This window comes from Hyperolius riggenbachi, chromosome 9 (genome assembly GCF_040937935.1).
Source record: "Hyperolius riggenbachi isolate aHypRig1 chromosome 9, aHypRig1.pri, whole genome shotgun sequence".
Lineage (NCBI taxonomy): Eukaryota > Metazoa > Chordata > Amphibia > Anura > Hyperoliidae > Hyperolius > Hyperolius riggenbachi.
The window spans coordinates 173,706,133-173,729,243 of record NC_090654.1 but is presented as its reverse complement, the minus strand read 5'-3'; the positions used below and the strand labels follow the sequence as shown (position 1 = coordinate 173,729,243).

The following is a 23,111-nucleotide window of genomic DNA, read 5'->3' as shown; positions in this document are numbered from 1 at the left end:
TTGAAGATTTGCAACTAGTACAACTATAGAGTAGTTGTTGTCCTTTCAAAACACCAGACATTTTTTGTGTGATTTTGTAGGAGGTTAATATTTGCAGAATGCTATATATATATATATTTATATATATATATATATATATATATGGAGATATATATATATATATATATATATATATATATATATATATATATATATATATATATATATATATATATATATATATATATATATATATATATATATATATATTATGGTAGCCTCTGCTGCATGTAGATAGTATGCACATTTTATCTACCTATTTCCAGAAAAATGAACAGACACATTAATAACATTTTCTGCATTTGTAAATGGGAATGTTGGGTGACGTTGCATGACTGGGTTTCTGTCTTGTGGGCTGACGTTAGCCTCCTACTCTCCTTCTCGCATGCTTCCTGGGTGATTTCCAGCAGTTTCAACAAGTTATTCGAAAACATTCCACAAAACTTATGCATAATGGAATATTTTATTAGTGTGGAATTTCCTCAAGAGAATTAGGAAGTAGAATTTTTGTATATTTCTCTATATTACAACTAGAAAAGTGGAAGTGAGTTCGAGTGTGTGGTTCAGTTTAGTGTTTAGCCAATTTAAGATGAGAAGTCACCAGTTTTCCTATCAGTCCCCTTGCTAATAATTAAATGCATGACTCATAGCCCAATCCATACAAATAGCTCAGCACCTAATAAGTTTCACTCTGATTCATGGAATTGTCGTAGAATTCCAAACAAGCCATTGGTATTAATTCATTCAAACGGGTTCAGACCTGCTTAGCTGAGGAGTTAGACACCAATCTTACACATGTAACAGGGGATCACTAAAAGAATAATAATTAGTAATTCTCCTGCAAACTGTCAAATGTATTTTGATAGTCCTGGCTAAATATCGTATGTTCTTTTAGCAACACAGGTGCATTAGATTTAAATACAAGGTTTCTTAAACAGGCTAAACAGATTGATTCATCTGCCTTAGGTGTGAGAGGAAATCTCTGTAATATGGCTAAGAACCAATTATCCATAGTAAGAAACTAGTCTGATTATAATCATTTTTAACGTGAAACAGCAGTTAGTAATTAACTTCGGTGACTTCAAATAGGAGCTGGTATTACTTTGGATTTCCTTTGTGGCAAGCAGCACTGGCTGACATCTGTGATTGCACTTTGCCTGTATAGGGGGGCGGTCTGTCTGACTCAGTGAGGTAAGAGTGCATTGTGCTCCACAGAATTGTTCTGCCTATTAGAAAATCAACACACCCAACCTGGCTTCCTGCCTGTGAGGGCTACATTAACACAGCAGGTTTCAGGATAAGGCTGTATGATAGGTTAGGTTGTTCAAGCATTTGGATCTTTACATTGCCTGCTTTCAGGCTGTGTAACTGAGGAGGAACAATTAACAGGTGTTTACATTCAGGAAATCTTGTTTATTCATCCCTAAAGGCACCTTTAATTAGAATTTAAATAGGCAACCTGAATAACAGCTGATGTTAGTAGTTTCTCAGTTATTTCACTCTCTTAGGGCCTTTTTCCACTAGCCTGCGATTTGCGATTTGCTTCTAATCGCAAATCGCAAGGTACATTAAACTAATGGAAACTGCAGCAGCAATTTCCATTAGTGCGATCCGATTGCGATGCGATTTTGGTCAAAGCGCAATCGTCGTCCTGCCGCGTTTTGTATGCGATTGAGCTGTACTATAATGAGTATAGTAGCTCAATCGCAATCGCAATCGCATGGTGGAAATTGAAACGCGATTGCGATCGCGATCGGAATCGCGATCGCAATCGCGATCGCATTTCATAGTGGAAAAGAGCCCTTACCCAAAACATATTTTTAGAGACTGTTTTCTATAGACTGAGATGTTTTCATAAAAAAACAAAAATTAGGAGATTCTGCAAGAATGTATAATCTGCACCTATATTCGTTGGTGAAGTTGCACTGTGAGTGAATAAAAACTTGGACCTTAAGCTGTACATCTGAGAACCTGTCCAAGCAATCTGAAGTTCAGAGTTCTATTTCAAACTACTAGCCAGATTTTCTTTTTTTTTTATTGGCAGCGTGTTATATTACATTTCCAGCAGTTCATAGGTGAGCAAAACTGGCAGGAATACAGTGCAAGCAAACAGTTCAACATGTAATAGCAAAGGACGTACAGTATATACATATATTTCAGATTCTGGTACATGAACATAAGAGGTTTCCTGGAAGGGAAACATTATGGGCCTGCACCTGAAAAGCTGATCTGGAGTTATTAAATGTGTCTGACATTGGCTAGTAAGAGTTTAAGAATTCACACACATTGCCTGAGTCATATCAGCCCACACTAAGGGTTACTGTATAGGTATTGAATTGATGATGGTGGGATACAGTCCCATGTATGTGGCCATAAGCCAGCTGTCCTGCATTAAGGCTACTTGCACACCAAGACGTTGCGTTAGGTGCCGCGTTAAGGTCGCATAACGTGCACCTAACACAACGTATGGTGCTGCAAGATAGGACGGTAGAGTGAGCCGCGCTAGGCGGCTCTATCCCTATATGGTCTCCCAGAGTGGCGCTGATTGGCCGGCGGGACCACGTGATGCGAAGCGAGACACTCCGCATCACGTGGTCCCGCCGGCCAATCAGCTGCCACCAGTGCAGTGAATATTAAGTAGCCATGTGCGCGACTACTGTAGCTGGCTCTCCCCGCCTCCTCTCTGCCCCCCACTGAGCATGTGCAAACAGTCTAACGCGGCTATAGCCGCTCTAACGCCGTAGCATGCTGCACTTTCTGGAGAACGTGCAGCGTTACATGTAACGCAACGTGGGCTGTGTGAACAGCCCACTTGTGTTACATTGCTGTGCGTTGGGGGAGCGTTACAGGCGCACTAAAGTGTGTGTAAGCAGCCTAAATGAAAACTCTCATTTTGTCATGTGCACTCAACCACAGGTATAACTTCTCGTTCATTAACCTTTTACTAGCCCTCAAGGTCTGAAATGACCCAATCAAAGGTTCCAAATCCTTGCCACCTCATTGCAGACAATCTCAATGAATCAAGGCCATATCTAAGGAATTTGTTATGATCCCTGAACTGGAGGTTCTTTAGTAAATCAAACCCAGTGTATGTAAGAAATAGTTTTGGTCTACATAAATAGTGGATATAAAGGATATAAAACTTTAACATAATGATATTTATTAAGGGTTAAAACACTGGTATTCCAGACTTTCAGGAAATTAAAGATATAATTATACATAACCATAACCATCCTTGGCAATATAGTATACAATCTTACCTATATACACAATTCTTCTTTAGCTTGCCTAAACCATGAGCAGAACTACCAGATGTTGGTATACTCATGGTTCAAGAATTCAACACAATTCATTTTGGCAGATGGATCTTCAGAAATTCATTAATGATTAATGGAGAGAAACACGTTGATTTGTTGCTGCACAGTTCGGATGTCTAGGCTGCATCAGTATAGATATAAGTGTATGGTAGGTGTATGTGGTTTAGGCCCCACAATAATGTACCTGCTGTCACATTGCTTAGATGTTGACACTAAGGGTGATATCAGCACATTAAATTGTTGTGTCAGGGACTTAGATAACTGAAGGTGATTATCGGTTACGGTTATTGGTTAGGATTTGGTGTTGGTGTAGGAGGGTTAGTGTTAGGAAATAGGGCAAAAGGAAGTTCATTTTTAACGGCAAGAGTGAGGGAGATGGTTAGGAATGAGCTAACATTGGGTGGGAGAAGAGGGTTATGTGTTAGGAAGTGGTTAATGTTGGCTTAAATGTTAATGATTAGAATCAGCAAATGATAGGGAGTTGAGTTGAGGTTAGGCATGAGGAAGACGTTTACGTGGGGGAGTGTGGATTTGGTTTAGGCACCAGAAAGATAATTTAGTGCTAGAAGGATAAGTTAGGGTTATCTGAAAAAAAAAAAGATGCAGATTGACGCATATAAAACCGTTTCCAACTACCTGAAAGGAGCGTATGAGTATATGGGCAGATGCCTGGCAGGCTGTCCTTGTGCATCTGTACTCGATCCATGCTGTGTTTGTGTGTTCTCATGCTTTATTGAAGTCTCTCTCACCTGTATTCGCTGTCATATGAGAGGGCAAATAGTACAGCAGCAAATGCAGGTGACAGAGGCATCAATAAAGCCAAAGTCCACATGCACACATCATGGATCGAGTACAGGCACATAGGGACTTGCTGGCTGGCCTCTGCCTATATATTCACATGCTCCTGGCAGGCAACCAGGTTTATATGTGCCATCATGTAGCATCACACTCAATGCTCTGTCATACTGAAACCACATACATACATACAGTGGTGAAGACCATCCAATCATATAGTAATAAGAGAAAACTCATTAGGTCTGTATTATTGTTCAGACTTCAGCAAAACAAATTACTGAGTGTTATTCTTTTGTTAGCCGCTTAGTTTTATTTTATTTTACTCATTTTTATAGTGATACATTTTTGGTTGCTTTTTACAGACAACACATACAAATCTATTTAAACAAAGGGGAAGACAGTTGAATACCACATATTAGACACATGCCGATGACTGCAAAAATGCACCTCAAGTTTGACCTCTAAGAAAGGATTACAAATAAAAAGCATTGAGCATTGGATGTGTGCATAAAACTGTGTCCGACTTAGCAGGAGTTGTTTTAGCTCATTTGTTAGAACTCAATAGGCTGTCAGGCTGGTTTTGTTAGGCTCCCGTTACTGGAGATTCTGAAAGGGTGGGAGTGGCAAGCTGCTCTTTGATTTAGTGGCAGTGACATTGTGTTTACAGTCTGTCACTGATGAAACATGTCAGGGGTATTATCATTTGGATGGAAGAAACAATAGAAGCCTAAAAATTACCAGCAGCCCTATTCTCCAAGGGCTCTCTGCTAGTGGTTCCCTTTGATCTTCATGCCCCCTCATCACATTTAAACCACTTTCTTGAAGTTTATAAATTGGGCAGAACATGCTTTATGGGATGTGGTTATGAGCATTTAGTGTGAAATAACTAGCTGTTTTCATTCACTTTGTTCTTAGGAGTCAATAAACCACTAATAACAATTCACTTTATCCTATGGTTCCATTATTAGCGCTGCAAGTTTCAGAATTTTTCTCAAGGAAAAAAAATATGAATTAAGTAATAAATCAGAACATAGACCTAGATGCTGATAAACTTGGTTAGTATGCTTTGTTTCCCTCTAATTGGTGAACAGCTTTAGATCAAAGAGGTCTTTTGTTTGAGCCGTGAAGTAGACCGATGATTATAACTGGTTAGAATACTATTTGCACTAAGTACGCATTGAACTTTGTTGTGGTCATGAATTCTCTTGTTAATACAGCTAAATCCTTGCTTCAATAACAAACCATTAACTTGACAAGCTCCAGAAAATCCAGCAAGTTTGTCCATTAATGAGACATATTGAGGCAAGAAGACAATTTCTCCAATGCTTATCCTGCTGACATCACCAAGAACATATTAAGGCATGGTTTAATAGGCTGTCATTGGTCTTTCTATACACTAAACTTATCCATGGTCAGGCATCTGTGATGGTGCAGTATTTGGAAATTTAGCACATTTATATACTGTGGACATCCTACTCTGCACTTGTACTTTAGACCAGTGTCGGACTGGGAGGTGGAAAAACTGAGGAAATCCACCTGCTGGCCAAGCAGCAGAAACCCTGTGTTATCACTCCCAATAGAAACCTACAGCAAGTCTTCACTGTGAGCAGCAGCACCTGATTACTGCTGCTTGGCCAGCAAGTGGATTTCCTCAGCTTTTCCAGCTCCCAGTCCGACATTGCTTTAGACATACTTGTTGCTGGCTAAAGTGGACATTCATAATGTCATGTGATGTTGGATCTGTGTGGAAGGATATTTTTGCAAAAGATTGGCATTAGCTGCAGTGATATCCCTATTCACTAAGGTTGTGACTAATTTAGTTTATGGGGATAAGGTGAATTCTGCTCTACCTCCACTGCTAAGACAGTGCTGGAAACAGGCGACTTGAACCCATAGGAACGAGTAAGGAAGTAAGTTCTGCACAGTGTCTGTAGCAAAAATGTTCCAACTTTATTAACTCAGATTAAAACCCATACAGCAATGTAACTGACATGTTTTGGGCGCACTGGTCCTTAAAGGACAACTGAAGTGAAAGGTATATGGAGGCTGCCATATTTATTTCCTTTAAAAAAATGCCAGTTGCCTGGCAGCCCTGAAGATCTATTTGGCTGCAGTAGTGTCTAAATCACACCAGAAACTAACATGCAACTAATCTTGTCAGATCTGACAAGAATGTCAGAAACCCCTGATCTGCATATGCTTGTTTATGGTCTATGGCTAAACATTTTAGAGGCAGGGGATCAGCGGGGCTGCCAGGCAACTAGTATTGCCTAAAAGGAAATAAATATGGCAGCCTCCATATCTCTCTCACTTCAGTTGTCCTTTAATTATAACACGTGCTATGATTAAGGATCAGTGCATCCGAAACATGTAATTTGGTTTATGCATTGAAATTCCAAAATGACAAATTTCCTGGGAAATGACACTTGTTTGAAATACAAGATTAAAACTCATAGGGGTAGTTAAATTTCAGTTAAATTCCTGTCAAGAAAAAATGGTTTCAGCTTTCAAATATGTTTGTCATGTCTATTCTGAAAGAACAGTAGTATCTCCAGGGTTGCTGTGATTTTGCAAGTGAAGAATGTAGAACCTCTTGTTAGCAGTTTTCCTGTCAGTCTGGAAACTGCTTTTTGTAGGCTTGTTAACCCCCCAAGCATTGCATCAAACATGCCCTTTTTAAGTTAGTGGAGATGAACAGAGTAAGATCTCTTCACTACACCAACAACCAAACTCTCTGGCAGATATTCTAGACCATTTATGTCCTGTGATTTATTTATTTTTTCAGGTTGCTTGAATTTTAAATATAGATTGAATGCTGGTTGATGTGTGTGGCAAAGTTATTTAATATGTGATCATGGAATTCAGCTTTAAGTTCACTTTCTAGTTAAAGTACATTGCAGCAATTTAAGCCCTGTTAGAAAGGCCCCACTTAAAAAACAAACAAACAAAAAAAAAAAACTATAATAATGTTGTGTGCTCAAGACACATAGAAACCATGATCTAGATAGAGGAAGTGGTATTGTGAGATACTGGGAATTATGCAGGTGCCTAGAGAATTAAGCTCAATATAGCAGAGTGGAACCCCATGCTATCTGCATGAAGGTGTACTGTGTACAACACATTACAAGGGACTCACTTGCTTCCTTGGGTTAGGGAGGTTGACTAGAGGTAATCAACAGTTGTACAGTGCAAAACTTTGACCCGAGAAAGAGAGCTAGTCCTTTAAAACACACTATCTACTATGCCTAATAAAGCATCTTTATGTGGCTAACATTTAGTTGTCATTGAGAAGATATCAGACCCTGACTTATCTCCCTGTTGTGTAATATTATTTAGTATTTACAGAGCGCTGACATCAAAGTTTGTACTCTAAATGATGACCACTACACAGCGTGCCGAGAGAGAGTGATATCCACTATACACCGTGCTGCATGCTCAATTTTTGATCCACCATTTCCAATATATTTTATCATGTTTGTCAGTTAAAATAATATTTTATTGAACAGAATTTGTGCATTTATAAGATGTTTGCTGAATTGAATTAATTACCTTCTGTGGTGTTGTTTAATCTTTTTTTATTTCTCCTACAGCTGCCTTGTTTAAACTCCTATGACAGCTATTGCAGTAATCAGGTAGCAGCCAAGGCGCTGCTGGACTACAAGAAACAGGACCACAGAGTACAGGATTTCCTGCAACGCTGCTTAGAGTCTCCTTTTAGCCGAAGATTAGATTTATGGAATTTCTTGGACATTCCCAGGAGCCGACTAGTGAAATATCACTTGTTACTGAAAGAAATTCACCGGCATACCCCAAACGACCACCCTGACCAGCAGCACCTAGAGGAAGCTGTAAGCAAATGTTTTTACTTTACTGTACTTGTCTTAGCATATTAAGGTATCCATAAAAACAATGCAATCTTCTCAATAATCAACATTTAAATTACGATCCTTTGCATGTGTGTTTACAAGAAAGATTACTCTTTTGAGTGATAACAATTTTCATCTTGTTGTGATACATTTTCTAGAGTGAAATAATTGGTTATTATTGAATCATTTGTTCCAATGGACTATCAGATTGGATTGTGTATGGCCACATTAAAGATTAAAGCAAATTTGTACTGAAAATAAACTTATGAGATAATGAATTGTATGTGTACTTAATAGAACTTTTCTGTTTTTCACATTCTTATTTTCAGTTTAAAGGCTGCAATTTTATGTGTGAAATATCAACAGTGGCCATGGCAGTGGTAGGATCTGTTTCATTTAGCTGCCAGGATAGAGAGATTTGCATCTCATTTCAAGTTTTTAAAGCAGCAGGGTCAGCCATACTATGCCAGGGGAAAAAAACACATATATAAGTAGATAAATACTTGTTCTACTTATGTAACATACATATTATACTGTCCACGTTTTGATTTTGGTGACTCTTATATAGTAAATAAAGAGAATTCTGTTCCTGGCATTTGTCATATTGGTTCTTTCTGACTGAAGCCAATCCTGTCATCATTTCCTCCCTTACTTTTTTTTCTCCTACAAATTGCACTGTCATAGCTAGCTTGATTTTTATACTAGCTTGCATAGATCAGATTTCAGCTCAGCAGTTCACTGAACTGCCCTCAGCCAATCAGTAAGGAGCAGGAATGTGAGAGGGGTTATGACAAGCTCCCTTCTCCTCGGCGATGGCGAGAATAGGGCCAGGCAGACTGAGATAAGATTTATTACAGCAGAAACATTTCTGAATAGATTGGAGTGTTTGCAATGCAGGGTAAGGTTCCAGGCTGCACAATGAGCACAGAGCAGTGGGTAAATGGAATTTGATTTTGTGGCTGACAATCGCTCGTTAAGGTGACCGCGTGCTGAAGCTCAGGATCAAAATTGCATACATACCCTAAGAGACGGAAGCCTTGGGATCCTACTGATGCTTCACTCGCTGATCTACAGCCCCCCGTTGCTGAGCACAGCCTCTCCACGTCGGGGCTGTGCAGCCCTTCTTCCTGATACAGGATCATGCAGTAGCTGCGTGAGCCCGCATGTGCAGTACCACGGAGCCCTCGGCACCAGGCTAAAGTCTGGTCTACACTAGGTCCGGAAACGTATCCATGGTTCAGTTTTTAAAACCTGATCAAAACCGGAGCCACGGATAGCAATGTTATCACCCAACCAAAAAACAGCGTTTGCGGGGACCCGTTTTTAAAACCTGAACGGAAGGTCCGTATTTGCTGCATTTGCACGCAACAGATCTGGATCCTGATGCACGGAGGGGTAATGGCAGGCAAAAGGAAAACGGATCCCCCTCTACACAGGCAGATTTGGACACAGAAACTGATCCGTTTCTGTGTCACAGCTATGGGGAGAGAGGGGGCCGCCATGCTGGAGAGGCTTAGCAGGCAGGACGGGAGTGGCAGCGGTCTTCGGGGAGGGGGGACTTCCCCCCCTCTCCCTCACCTGGGTCCCTGTCCCCGCTACCCCTCCAGCTAGTTTCCGCAAAACTTGTTAAAATGTATAATGGCAGCGAGCAGGGAGCTTACCTACTCCTACTTCCCCCGCTTCGGTTCATGATCCGGTTCTTTTTAATAAATTGATTCAAATGAATCTATTAATTGAAAAGAGACGAACTTCCCATCACTAGTGTCACTGCCTGCAATGCCGCCCTCCAAAGTATAGAGGGCGGCATTGCAGGCAGTGACGCGTAGTGATGGGAAGTTCGGCTCTTTTCAATGAATCAATGAATCAATTCATTCGAATCAATTTTTTTTTTAAAGAACTGGATCATGAACCGAAGCGGGGGAAGTAGGAGTAGGTAAGCTTCCCGCTCGCTCCCATTATACATTTTAACAAGTTTTGTTAACTAGCTGGAGGGGTAGCGGGGACGGAGACCCAGGTGAGGGAGGGGGGGGATGTCCCCCCCTCCCCGACGACCGCTGCCACCCCCGTCCTGCCTGCTATACCCCTCCAGCATGGCGGCCGCCTCTCCCCCCCACGGCGGGCCATACATTTTCACGGGATCCTGGGGGACCTCCACGTGGCACCGCAGCACTTGGGAGGGGGGGGTCGCTCTGCACTTCTTAACCCCCCCCCCCAAGGGGGCGGCTGCAGAGTCTCTGAGCAGTGAGTGTGCTTGGAGTGCCCTGTTGGCCCCCCTTTTCCTGGGATCCTGGGGGGGGGCCTCCACGTGGCGATCCTGGATAAGTGCTATTTGCTGCGCAAACTAATCCCCTGCAGGGCAAAAATTTTGCGGTGAGTTAGTTGGCAAAACCTTGCATATCCTGGCATGTGAAAGCGAATGCAGATTTGCTTGAGCAGTGTCTCATGAATAAGCTAATTAGGCCTTATCTGCAAAGCCAGGTATATAAGGGTTCACTTGGTGTTTGATGCGCACACCCTTTTTGCAATACGTTTTCAGTTCCTTTCTTCTGGAGGAAGGTTGTGGACGACTCTCTTTACATGGGCTGTCTGCAGCCTGTTTCCCCATTGGGGTGTGGAGCTGTAGAGTCACTCTTGAGCTTTACAGGGCTTGGGGTGACCTATGCTTCATTCCCCCCGTCGTAGTGCTCCCACGTCGCGCAATTTTGGCCTGGCATAACAATGCACTTGGACGCAATACGAAATAAGGTAGTTCTTATCCTTTGAGAGGAGGGTGCGGGCGGCCCTTCCTGGCGGCGGCAGCACTTGGTGTTTGATGCACACACCCTTTTTGCAATAAGTTTCCACGGACTTTAAACGTATGCTACAAAAAAGGCATTTTTAGGGAAAACGGGTGGAAAAAAAAGTTTAGAAAAAACGGATCTGATCTGCAATGGACCTAGTGTGAACCTAGCATTACTGCGCATGCGCGGGCGGGCTGGGTCAACTATTGTGTGGCCATGCTGAAACAGGAAGAGCTGCGCAGCCCCATTAGGATTAGTGACAATGTATTATTGCTAATCTTCTGGGGGGGGGGGGGGGGGCTGCGCTCAACGACGGGAGACAACACAGCAGGGAGGGAAGCCTCAATAGGATCCCTAGGCTCCCCTCTCTTTAGGTAAGTATCTGATGTTGAGTACCCGAGTGCCCAGATATTTTACTAACAAAAAAATATTTACTGCACATAGCTACCACAATTGAGGCTATTGTATTAGGCTGGTTTCACAGTGGGACGTTACAGGCGCACGTTAGAGCAGCCTGTAACGCAGCCCACCGCACAGTAATGAAAAATCAATGGGGCTGTTCACAGTGCGGACGTTGCGTTACATTGTAACGCTGCGTCACAAGACAACGTACTGCATGCAGTACTTTGGACGCGGCTGAGCCGCGTTGGACTGCTTGCACATGCTCAGTAATGTGGGGGAGGAGCGGAGAGCGGCCAGGCACATGGCTAATTAATATGCACTGCACGTTATGACGTGCAGTGTTTACTTCCTGGAGCAGCCGCTCTGTGCGGCGATTGGCCGGCGGGACCACGTGATGCCGCATGCGCACAAGAGTGCGCATCACGGCATCACTGACGCCAGAGTGAGCTGCACAACGCGGCTCACTCTGACGTCCAGATCCAGCACCACCAGGCGTTCCGTTAGGGGGACGTTATGCGACCTTAACGCCCCCTCTAACGCAACGTCCTGGTGTGAAATTAGCCTTAAACTAGCAAGAGCTTTTAAGATTTTAAAATCGCTTGCACTTAGAAAATCGCTTGTAGTGTGAACCAGCCCTTGTACTGTATCTGGATCGAAAGAAATCTATGAAACTTTGGGTGAATTTACATTATGTGGCACTTTAACCTCCTTGCCGGTTCAATTCCTCCGGCAAGGAGGCAGCGCAGGAGGTTTTTTTTTTTTTTTTTTTTTTTTTTAAATCATGTAGCGAGCCTAGGGCTCGCTACATGATAGCCGCTGAGCGGCGGCATCCCCCCACCCACTCCGATCGCCTTCGGAGATCAGAGTAAGCAAGAAATCCCGTTCAGAACGGGATTTCCTGCAGGGCTTCCCCGGTCGCCATGGCGACGGGGCGGGATGACGTCACCGACGTCATGGACGTCATAGAGAATCCCGATCCGCCCCTCAACGCTGCCTGGCACTGATTGGCCAGGCAGCGCAGGGGTCTGGGGCGGGGGGAAGCGACTCGGCGCGGCGGATTGCGGCGGATCGGCGGGTAGCGGCGGCGATCGGAAGTTACAAGCAGCTAGCAAAGTGCTAGCTGCTTGTAACAAAAAAAAAATTATGCAAATCGGCCCAGCGGGGCCTGAGAAATCCTCCTGCGCAGGTTACCCCGAACTGAGTTCGGGATAACCGGCAAGGAGGTTAATGTCACCAGCTGTTGCATGGCTTATGCAAGGAACATCCTATTATTAAAAAGAAGGGGGGGGGGGGGGTTACAGCATGATTCTACAATATTGTTGTAGCATATTCTCGGCATACTATATTGTGAAAATGTTCTTTGCTAGTCTGGCTGAGTGTCATGAAACATTTAATTCCAGAGATGAAGAATACATGAGTTCTTTAAATAATTCATAACATCTCTTGTGTTCTCTTCTATTTTTGGTATAGTTTTAATGCAAGTTTGACATAGAGATGACACCATTATCTTTCATTCACGCTCTCTGAATATTATATATGCCCAATCAGGTTTGAACAATGTTCTTTCTGTTCTTTGGTAGATTAATATAGTTCAAGGGATTGTAACTGAAATTAACATGAAGACGGGAGAGTCAGAATGTCACTATTACAAGGAGAGGTTGATGTATCTTGATGAGTGTCAGAAGGATTCACTGATTGATAACTCCCGAGCACTGAGCTGTCATGGCGAGCTGAAGAACAACCGCGGAGCTGTGAGTACCCCCATTGATGTGACTCTTTGAGCTTTTTTCAATGCACAGTATAAACCAAACTCATTTGTAACAAACGGTTAAAGCCCTACCTTAGGCACATTTTTTTTCCAGACCTTACCCTTCCTGCCTTCTTGATTCCTTGGAGTCTGTCAACTCACCTACTCCCAGCAGTGACATGTATGGCATCATGGAGGGGCAAGACAAACTATGATCCCACTGAAGCTGTAATGTCCTAGTGATTAATAGCCTCTGCATTGGCAGATAGACGGTAGCTATTCAGGGATTTTAACTTAATGTATTTTATGTTATAATATATCAGTTATATATTTTATAGCCATAATAAATGCTGATTTTTGATTAGTTACTGAGTCACTGTTCAACAGATGGTCAATTACTTACAAATAATTCCAGATGCAAATTTTTTGCAAACTGTATGCAGCTTGGAATTGAGCCAATCAGATCCACAAATAAGTAAATGGGATAAACCCAGTTCCCAACTGCATGCAATTTGCATGCAAGCCAGAATTGTTTGCTTCTCATTGACCATCTCTGTTAAGTTGTGAGATCAAGGGTCATTCTTTCTTTATGGCCTGTACCTACATCCTGAGATCGCAGAAACGACTGCTCATCGCTTAAAAAAAATCACGGTTGTCTGGAAAATCATTTGATAAATCGTGAGGGGTGTACAGGCCTTTACCAACAGTTTCATATTTTGTTGTATTAGGTTAGTGGGTAAGTGTGTTTGTGTGTGTGTGTGTGTGTGTGTGTGTGTGTGTGTGTGTGTGTGTGTGTGTATGTGTGTAGTAATGGCATAGGATGTATGGGTAAGGGAGGGAGCAGTTAAGCATTATTTGAAAGGGGCTAGCAAGGGGGCAGTGGCTGTATTAGGGGAACAAAAAAGTGTACTGTTAGTATGGGCCCATGGGAGGGTTGTAGTATTATAGAAGGTATAGGGGATTGAATGTTGATGTAGGAGGCACAGGAATGGAGCTGGATGAATTTATTTGTTCTTTGTTGTTGTTTTGTTAGTACTGTAGAAGGTAAAGGCAGGTTAGATGTTATTGTACGTGGAACTGAGAAATTACTTTTGTAGTATCTACACTTTTTGATTGATTTTAGTATCTCTGTGCTCAAAATCAGTGTGATGATAGTTGTTATGTGAAGCCAGCTTTGAAAAGAATGTAGTTAAATTGATCAGTTCTACACAGAACAATAACAAGCACTTCTAATGCTGGGGATACACGGTACGTTTCAGCTGATAATATTCAGCTGGTCTGATCACGCTCCTCGACCCCCGCCCGCTCGATCCCCGTCGGCGGACAATGGCAGGGAATTGATCCGCGCGGACGAGCGGGGACGCGGCAGGAGTCGATCCGGCGGCTAATCGGCCGCTGGATCCACCCGTGTATTCCCAGCATAAGAATTGAAGTGTGCATATGGCAGATATAAAGTGAAAAGCACCAATATTGTATGAGTGCCATTCATGTAACACCAGAAGTTTCCTCTTGTTTAATACATCTCATGCCAGTTCCACATTTAATTGGCTGCATTTTGTAAATGCTAATGACAGATAAAGGTTGTGTGCATTTTGTTAAATCTGCAGTGCTTTTATGTGACAGCCTCAAACCATGTCATGGAAAGTACAATCTATTTCCTTTTTAACATCACTCACATCAAATATCTCTGATCCCTTAAACCTCCCCACAACCCATTTCTCGGCATTGACCTTTCAACAACAGACTGATTTGCCATCAGACAGAAGTGAAGTACTTTGATCACTGACTTTGTAGGTTCCGATCTCAGTATCATCACAGTATTTAATTACTTGTCCTTATTACATGATCATTACCAAGAAAGGCTTGCATCTATTACCAGGCCCCGAAATTTTTACTAGGACATTGTATACACCATTCTGTGTTGAGAGCGCCTTGAGTCCTTCAAGGTCATATTTCATCACCAATGATGTCCCCAGCTCTCATCCCATTACTGCTGCAGAATATCCTTGAAATAAAGTCTAGTCTTAAATCTGACGAGTCTCTAAGAAGATTATGATGGTTGTTTTTTTTTTAAACTCCTCAAGTGTCTTTATAAAAGAAACTGAAATAAACTACCCTGTAATGTGGTTTTTATTCCTGTACTCCCTGTGCATGAAAACCATGCACTGAGTATTCAGTACAGTGAGCAATCTGCTCCACCCTGTCTTTGTACTAACTCCTCTTTACTTTGTGTATGTAGCCCTCCACAGAGCAAAATCCTTCCATTCAGGAATCACCAGCCATGGGTCATATAGCTCATTTTTTTTCTGAATGTGAGGTACTTGGCCAGAAGTTTATTTTGATGTATGAAATTTGTATTTGCATCCACCGTCCTCTGCACCCAGTCATTCTAATGGCATGGGCAGCATGGTAGTGTGGTGAATAGCACTCTGCTTTGCAATGCTTAGGGCCTGAACAGACTTGCACACTTCTGTCAACTTCTCAGCAACGCATAAGTGTTACAGACGGATAAATGTTGCTAAGGAACAGACAGAAGAGCACTAGAAGGTTCTCAATGCAAATCTAGGCTAGCAGACTATCTGCCTAGTTTCTATCTTTTCCCTGTGTTTAGGCACTCCAGTTCCCTCCCATATCTCAAAAACATACAGATAAGTTAATTGGTTCCCCCGATATTAGCCTGAAGGTGGCCACACACCATACAATTTTTTAAATATCTGTTCAGTTCAAGAATAGCAATCAATTTTTCTGACTAATTGTAACAATTCAAAAATCTGACCAATGTAACACACAGCTATGTTCAATTTTTCCTCAATCATGAATAAAATAATTTAAAGCTCAGAAAAAATTGATTGGAACTGTACATGAAGTAATTGACAGTCCATCTCACACCATACAATTCTTGATAAAGTTGGTCTGAAATTTCCAACATGTCCAATCTCCAAAAGTTTAAAAAAAATGGGAAATTCAATCGGATTTATCGATCAAAAGCAAAGAAAAGTTCTCGATTTTTCAGGACAACCGAACTGGTGAAAAAATGTATGGTGTGTGTCCACCTTTAGACTATCATAGGAAAATCTATGGTTACATGGTGAGCTCCTCTGAAGGATATGTGAGACCTTGCGGATGTCGGCTGTGCAGAGTCGCTGCAGCTGAGAGCATCCTGGGCATGCATGGTTTGTAAACACTAGTAGCCATGCATGCCCAGTATGCTTCCTGTGGCATCTGCTACACACAGCTGTGTAAGAGCGCACAAGAGGGGATGCAGAGTGACAGAACAGGGCTGCAGCAGCACTACAGAGGGAAACCTGCACATAATAAATGGCCTACAAGCAACAGGTGAGACAAAACTACTTCTGCAACACTGACCAGGGCTCAGTCGGGTACACATTGCACATGGGGGGAGACCAGCAGAAGGTCCATCGGTGGTCAGGAAAGCGATGATGGGGCAACCATGTTTCGGCATCAGTCTCTGCCAGTTTTGATCAATATGATTGAATCTGCAGGATTTTGTAGACTTGGCTTTTGACTGTGTGTCAAGAGAAGTCATACACTAGAGTCAACGACGAAAAGGAATCACTGAAGACTCACTACGGGTCATCAAACCTGTGTACAAGGAAGCAGCAACAACAACAGTGAGACGTGGGAAAGGAAATACATCTGCTTTTGAGATCCGAGTGGACGTGCACAGAGAGAGGAATTGTGATGAATGCCGTCAATGAACTTGTCAGACGTGAGGTGCCATGGGGCATGCTGTACGCAGACTACCTCATTATCGCAGAGGACTTGGCCGCCAATCTGCAGGCCAGATTCAGCAGATGGCAATAAGCCTTGGAGAGTAAAGGTCTTATAATCAATGCCACAAAGTCCAAAACCATGATATGTTCAAAAGAGTATGAACCTCTGTGAATTACTGATAACATTGGAAACTCACTGAAACAGGTAGATACCTTCAGATAACTAGTCTCTATGATAAACACCAAGGGTGGTTGTGATGGTGTCAAACACAGAATAAGGTTAGCATTGCAAAAGTGGAAGGAATTATCAGGAATGCTGTGTGACCGCAAAATGCCAATAAGGATCAAGGTGAGACCAGTACTCATATATGGTGCAGAGCCGTGGACACTTAAGAGAAGAGAGGAAGAACTCCTAGAGAGAACATTAGATACTAGGGAGAAATGAAGACATCCTGCATATTGTAGGTACATTGTGTCACTGACAAGATATGGGGGTTAAGACTTGGCATGGGCATACACAGCTGTCAGAGTCATACACTGGAAAAATTGTGCAAGCAGGTGTATATGAAAAGTGAAGTCGTAGGCGTCAGAAACTGTGATGGCTTGATGTGGTTTGGCGTGATATGAAAAAGCTGAGTCTTAAGCTAGCCACACACCATACAATTTTTTAAATATCTGTTCAATTCAGGAATTGCAATCAATTTCTCTGACTGATTGTAACATTTAAAAAATCTGACCAATGTACCACACACATATGTTCAATTTTTCCTCAATTATGATAAAAATGATTGGAAACTTTGAGAAAATTGCTTGGGTGTGTATGCAAATAAACGGACAATCTAACACACACCACTTTTCATAAAAAATGATCCGAAAAATCCAGCACTCCCGATCAACTTTTATCGAATAAAAACGGGAAATCCGATCGGATTTCTTGCTCGAATGAAAAAAAAAGCTTTCGATTTTTCGGGAAATCTGATTTTATTTATTGAATTGCTGTAAAATCGGATCATTTTATTGTATCGTGTGTGGCCATCTTTACAACTGAGAATGCCCAGGACAGAAACAAATGGAGGAATCAAATACATGTGGCTGAACCCTCAACAGAGCGGGATTAATTCTAACCAGAAGGAGAGTGAGATTGAATCTGCAGGATATCGAAGCTGCAAATCGAGTAATGTATGGTTACCTTTTCTCTTCCATTTAGTCCGATCAATACTTTCAATCAGTTTTTGGTCAAAATTAATCAGATATCCATTGAAAGGGAAACAATTTGGAAATAGATCTCCTGCAACATTTTGGAAATCGTCCTGTCCAGTTGATACTTGTGATTGATTTTTGGTCAAAATTGACCGAAAAGCAATTGATCTGACTTTTTGGGAAAATGAGAGATGCAGATCAGTAAACGGGTACCTTATATGCCGTGCAACAAAGTAAGCATACTAATCTGCACAGGGATAACTGTGTAGACTAAAGATAATGGTTGGATCATGGCTGATTTGTATGGTAGGAATCTATTCCTCTCTGAATCTATTCCGATCAGGGAGGATTCAATCTTTTTTTGCCACATTGGATGGTTATCTATAAGTGTATGGGCACCTTTATACTACATCCAAAATTTTATAACTGTTGCGCAAATTAGAAGTTTCTGGTCAAGAGTGATCTGTTCCCCGGGATTGCTAAAGGGGAAGCCAACAATGTCAGGCTGTACATGCACACATTGTAGATGTTTCATATTTGTTTAGACTAGTGCTACAAATTTAAAGTGTGTATGTAGGTTAAGATTTCAGGCCAAACAATTTGAGGTTAGCTGTGACAAGTTCAAAATACACTGTTATTGTTCCATATTGGGTGATTCCGATGGCAAGGTGGAGTCTAAGCAGTCATCCCTAGAGCCTGCAATAGAACAACTCTTCATTTTGGCCGACATCAGCCCTATATTGCTCCATTCATCCTTTTACTTGATCTGTACTTTATATCTGTTATATTAAGATCTACTTTGCATTTCTGTGTTCCAGAAATTTCACGTGTTCCTGTTTCAAGAAGTTTTAGTTATTACAAGAGCCATAACTCAAAATGACAAACTTTATTACCAAATCTACCGCCAGCCAATTCCTGTAAAGGATCTTATACTGGAGGATTTGCAGGATGGGGAAGTCAGAGTTGCAGGGTCTCTACGTGGTGCCTTTAGTAACAATGAGAGAAGTAAGTCTGATGTGTTTTTTTCCCCTTGTCTGTGAATCTTGGTTATTATTATTATTATTTTTTATTTAGATTGCACCATCATCTTCTGTAGCACTGTACATAGTGCAAAAAATACAATAATGGGGAGCATAGATACATGAGCAGTTCAACACACTGTGCAATCAGGACCTCAGGAATTGTTTAGCCCTGGAATGTCCGAGCAATGTCTATGAGGGTGTATTTATTATATTGGGATAGAAGTGTACAGTATAAGAACTGTAGTAGTGTAGGAGTAGTGTAGAAGTGGTTTTGAAAGAGTGTAGAACTGTAGAAGTAATGTAGAATTAATAGAAAAAATAGAACAAGTGTAGAATGAGTGTAGAAAAACAGTAGAACTGTAGAAGAGGGGCAAAAGTGGTGTAGACGTGTAGGATTACTATAGTGTAGAAACGTGGTAGAAAAAGTGTAGTACTGTACAATTTTGGCACAAACTTGTAGCCAATAGAAGGACATGTGCAGGAAGGGATGTAACGTAACGGCGAACTGGGGCTACGGAAGTAGTAATGACTTTTACATAAACATGGTTTTAGCTTTGAAAACTGGTTCTAGACAGCTGTAGTTGTGTTGGTAGATAGGGATAGGATTGTAAGAGTTAGCATAATGTAATCAGCGAATAGGCTCACCTTAAATTCCTCACCGGACACCATGTATCCTGGAATAGTCTTATCAAGCCGAAGGAGGGCAGCCAGAGGCTCAATGCTGATGGCATATATAGCTGGTGAAAGGGGGCAATAACCCCCTTTCACCAGATGACGTATTCCTCTTTGGATATTGCAACAACACAAATAGGAGAGGTCATAGAACTATGGGTAATCTCAATAAATGCAAGAGGAAATCAATTATTTCCCAAAGTTACTGTCTTTGGTGTGTACCATGTATCCAGGGTGTGGGTAAGATTATTTTAACTAACCCTTGACAAATATAAGGTAAATGAGTTTGTAGTACACATAATAATTGTGCATACATTATTTTCAGGTATTCTAAATTGTTTTTAAAGTAAAATGCTTATTAATTATTGCTTTTAAATCATCTATAATTTTCTAAATCTGAAAATTTGTCAACTGCATCAAACTCAATTACCCGCTAAACCAGTTTCCTGTGCTCACAGCCTCCCAACAGTGCATGTTTTACAGGTAACCTTAACCTATTTTAGTTCCTGAATGTAGAAACTACGTCCAGGAACCATGCGCGCTCCCGCGGCCGATCGCGCGTGTGCACGCGCGTTCCCGGCCTGCGGTTCGTTAGCCAGGTAATCAGTGAATCGGGCTATGGTGCCCGATCACTGATTCCTCTCCCCCGCTGAAAAAGCGACAGCTTCTCTCGGAAGCTTCGCTTTTTCTGGCTGTAGCGTCCCCCATGTGTCTCTCTAAGCGTATGTTACGCTTAGAGTGACATCATGTAAACAAACTCATGGCCGCCATCTTGTGGCCAAAAAGTAAAACTACAACTAAAAGTAAAAAAAATAATACTCAACACACATTTACATTATAAAACTATTGTTTACATCCCACCCTCCCAAAACTACCCAAATAAAATGTTTAATATAAAAAATAAAAAAAATTACAATAAATAAAAAAAAAACATGTAAATATTTACCTAAGGGTCTAAACTTTTTAAATATCAATGTAAAGATGAAATATTTCTATATTTTTTTTATTTTAAACTTGTAAATAGTGATAGATGCAAAACGGAAAAAATGCACCTTTATTTCCAAATAAAATATTGGAGCCATACATTGTGATAGGGACATAATTTTAACGGTGTAATAACCGGGACATATGGGCAAATACAATGCGTGAGTTTTAATTATGGAGGCATGTAATATTTTAAAACTATAATGGCTGAAAACTGAGAAATAATGAATTTTTTCAGTTTTTTTCTTATTCTTCCTGTTAAAATGCATTTACAGTAAACTGGCTCTTAGCAAAATGTACCCCCCAAAGAAAGCCTAATTGGTGGCGGAAAAAACAAGATATAGATCAGTTCATTGTGATAAGTAGTGATAAAGTTATAGGCTAATGAATGGGAGGTGAACATTGCTCAAGTGAAAACGATGGAACGCGAATGGGTTAAAGGGACTCCGAGCAGTGCAGAAACTATGGAAAGATGCATACCATTTTGAAGCTCTCTTTCTCCTCTTTCCAACGATATATAAACCGCCGCCCTACGCCTTTTCGTTTTTCGCTATTTGTGCAATCGAAATTGCAGCCACTTCGATTTCGATCGCGAAAATATCGAAAACTAAAAGGCGTAGGGTGCCGGTTTATGTGTTGTTGGAAAGAGGAGAAAGAGAGCTTCAAAATGGTATGCATCTTTCCATAGTTTCTGCACTGCTCGGAGTCCCTTTAAATATGCACAGATAATTAGCCTCAGCTATGCGGGGTTCCACGATCCTTCGGGTGACACTGTGGTTGACGAGTGCTATAAAGACACACACTTCATGTACAACCCAACACAGTGTACTGACTTTTACAGGGCGGGGAGTTGGGATGATGGGGCAGCGACCAACCTCTGGCAGGTGGGGTAAGCGTGAGGATAATGTGCTCCTTTGTCAGTGTTGTTATTTAGCATGTCAGATTTCTTAGAGATGTTGTGGGGTATGCGTACGTTCATAAGATTCTCCGTCAAGACGGCCCCAATTGGCCACCTCTGCCGAGTTCCATCTAGCATGTGTATAAAGTTTCAGGCAGCTGTTAGGAGAGGGCTTTTGTATTGCAGTCTGGATTAGGCCTCACATTCCCTTAATTACATTAGACAGCCACAATTGACAAATTACTAAAAAGAAAGTTTGCATCTTCAAACAAGCTTAAATAAAAAGAAAAGAAAAAACTGAATATTTTCACATGTTCAGAACAGTCACAAGGAAAGTTTTTTATATATATATATATATATATATATATATATATATATATATATATATATATATATATTTTGCATTTGGTTGGCATGGTGGATAGCACTATCACCTTGCGGCAGTGCTGGTCGTAATGGAAAAATCTACGCTTACGGATCATTACGCGTAATTTTACGCTATTACGCATTACGGAATTACGCTTACGGCGTAGACATTTATCTACGGTTCATGTCTGTAATTACGCATGGCCCTTACGCAATTACGCGTAAGAATACCGTAATGCAGGTTGTTACGTTTTTGCCTTACGCATAATTTCCTACTAGCAATTAATGCGTAAGGCAATGCTCCCAAGCGGAAAAGTTGACGCATGGATCAATGTTAGGTAGCCGCCGACTTTAAGGGTTAATAGCAAAGCCCTCTTAATTGCTGAGAGCCTCAAATTTGGAGAATATATTAAGGAGATCAGAAGGAATAAGAGGAAAAAATTTTTATTCAAAAAGACCTTATAGTTTTTGAGAAAATCGATGTTAAAGTTTCAAAGGAAAAATATATACATTTAAAAACCCGCCGATTTTAACGGTTAATAGCAAAGCCTGCTTAAAATTTAGGAACACCAAATTCCCAGGGTATATTAAGGGGATCAGTGGGAATAAGAGGAAAAAAAATTTTTTCAAAAAGACCTTATAGTTTTTGAGAAAATCGATTTTTAAGTTTCAAGGGCAAAAAATGTCTTTTAAATGCGGAAAATGTCAGGTTTTTTTGCACAGGTAACAATAGTGTATTATTTTCATAGATTCCCCCAAGTGGGAAGAGTTTTACTTACTTCGTTCTGAGTGTGGGAAATATAAAAAAAAAACGACGTGGGGTCCCTCCTCCCAGACCTCTTTAACCCCTTGTCCCCCATGCAGGCTGGGATAGCCAGAATGCGGAGCACCGGCCGCGTGGGGCTCCGCACCCTGACTATACCAGCCCACATGGTCCATGAATTGGGGGGTCTCGGAAGGGGAGGGGCAGCCAAGCTTTCCCCCCCCCCCTCCGAGCCCTTGTCCAATCCAAGGACAAGGGGCTCTTCTCCACCTCCGATGGGCGGTGGAGGTGGAGGCCGCGATTTCCTGGGGGGGGGGGGGGGGGGGGGGGTTCATGGTGGCATCTGGGAGTCCCCTTTAAAAAGGGGTCCCCCAGATGCCCACCCCCCCTCCCAGGAGAAATGAGTATAGGGGTACTAAAAGTAAATAAACACACAAACACTTAGAAAAAGTATTTTAATTGAACAAAAAACATAACCACGAAAAAAGTCCTTTAAAGGAAAGGTTCAGGGAGGGTGGGTAAAAAA

The 23,111-nt window shown here is 41.6% G+C and overlaps 1 protein-coding gene across 5 annotated transcripts in view; it reads left to right on the top strand.

Moving 5' to 3' along the window:
• ARHGEF3 (Rho guanine nucleotide exchange factor 3) overlaps nucleotides 1–23,111 on the top strand; it is a 679,117-nt gene that overhangs the window by 648,203 nt on the left and 7,803 nt on the right. For all 5 annotated transcript variants that reach the window (XM_068253700.1, XM_068253704.1, XM_068253703.1 and 2 more), the window contains 3 exons: nucleotides 7,742–7,999; nucleotides 12,780–12,950; nucleotides 18,699–18,885. In XM_068253700.1, the coding sequence (XP_068109801.1) occupies nucleotides 7,742–7,999; nucleotides 12,780–12,950; nucleotides 18,699–18,885 (616 nt within the window). The remainder of the gene's footprint in view (nucleotides 1–7,741; nucleotides 8,000–12,779; nucleotides 12,951–18,698; nucleotides 18,886–23,111) is intronic.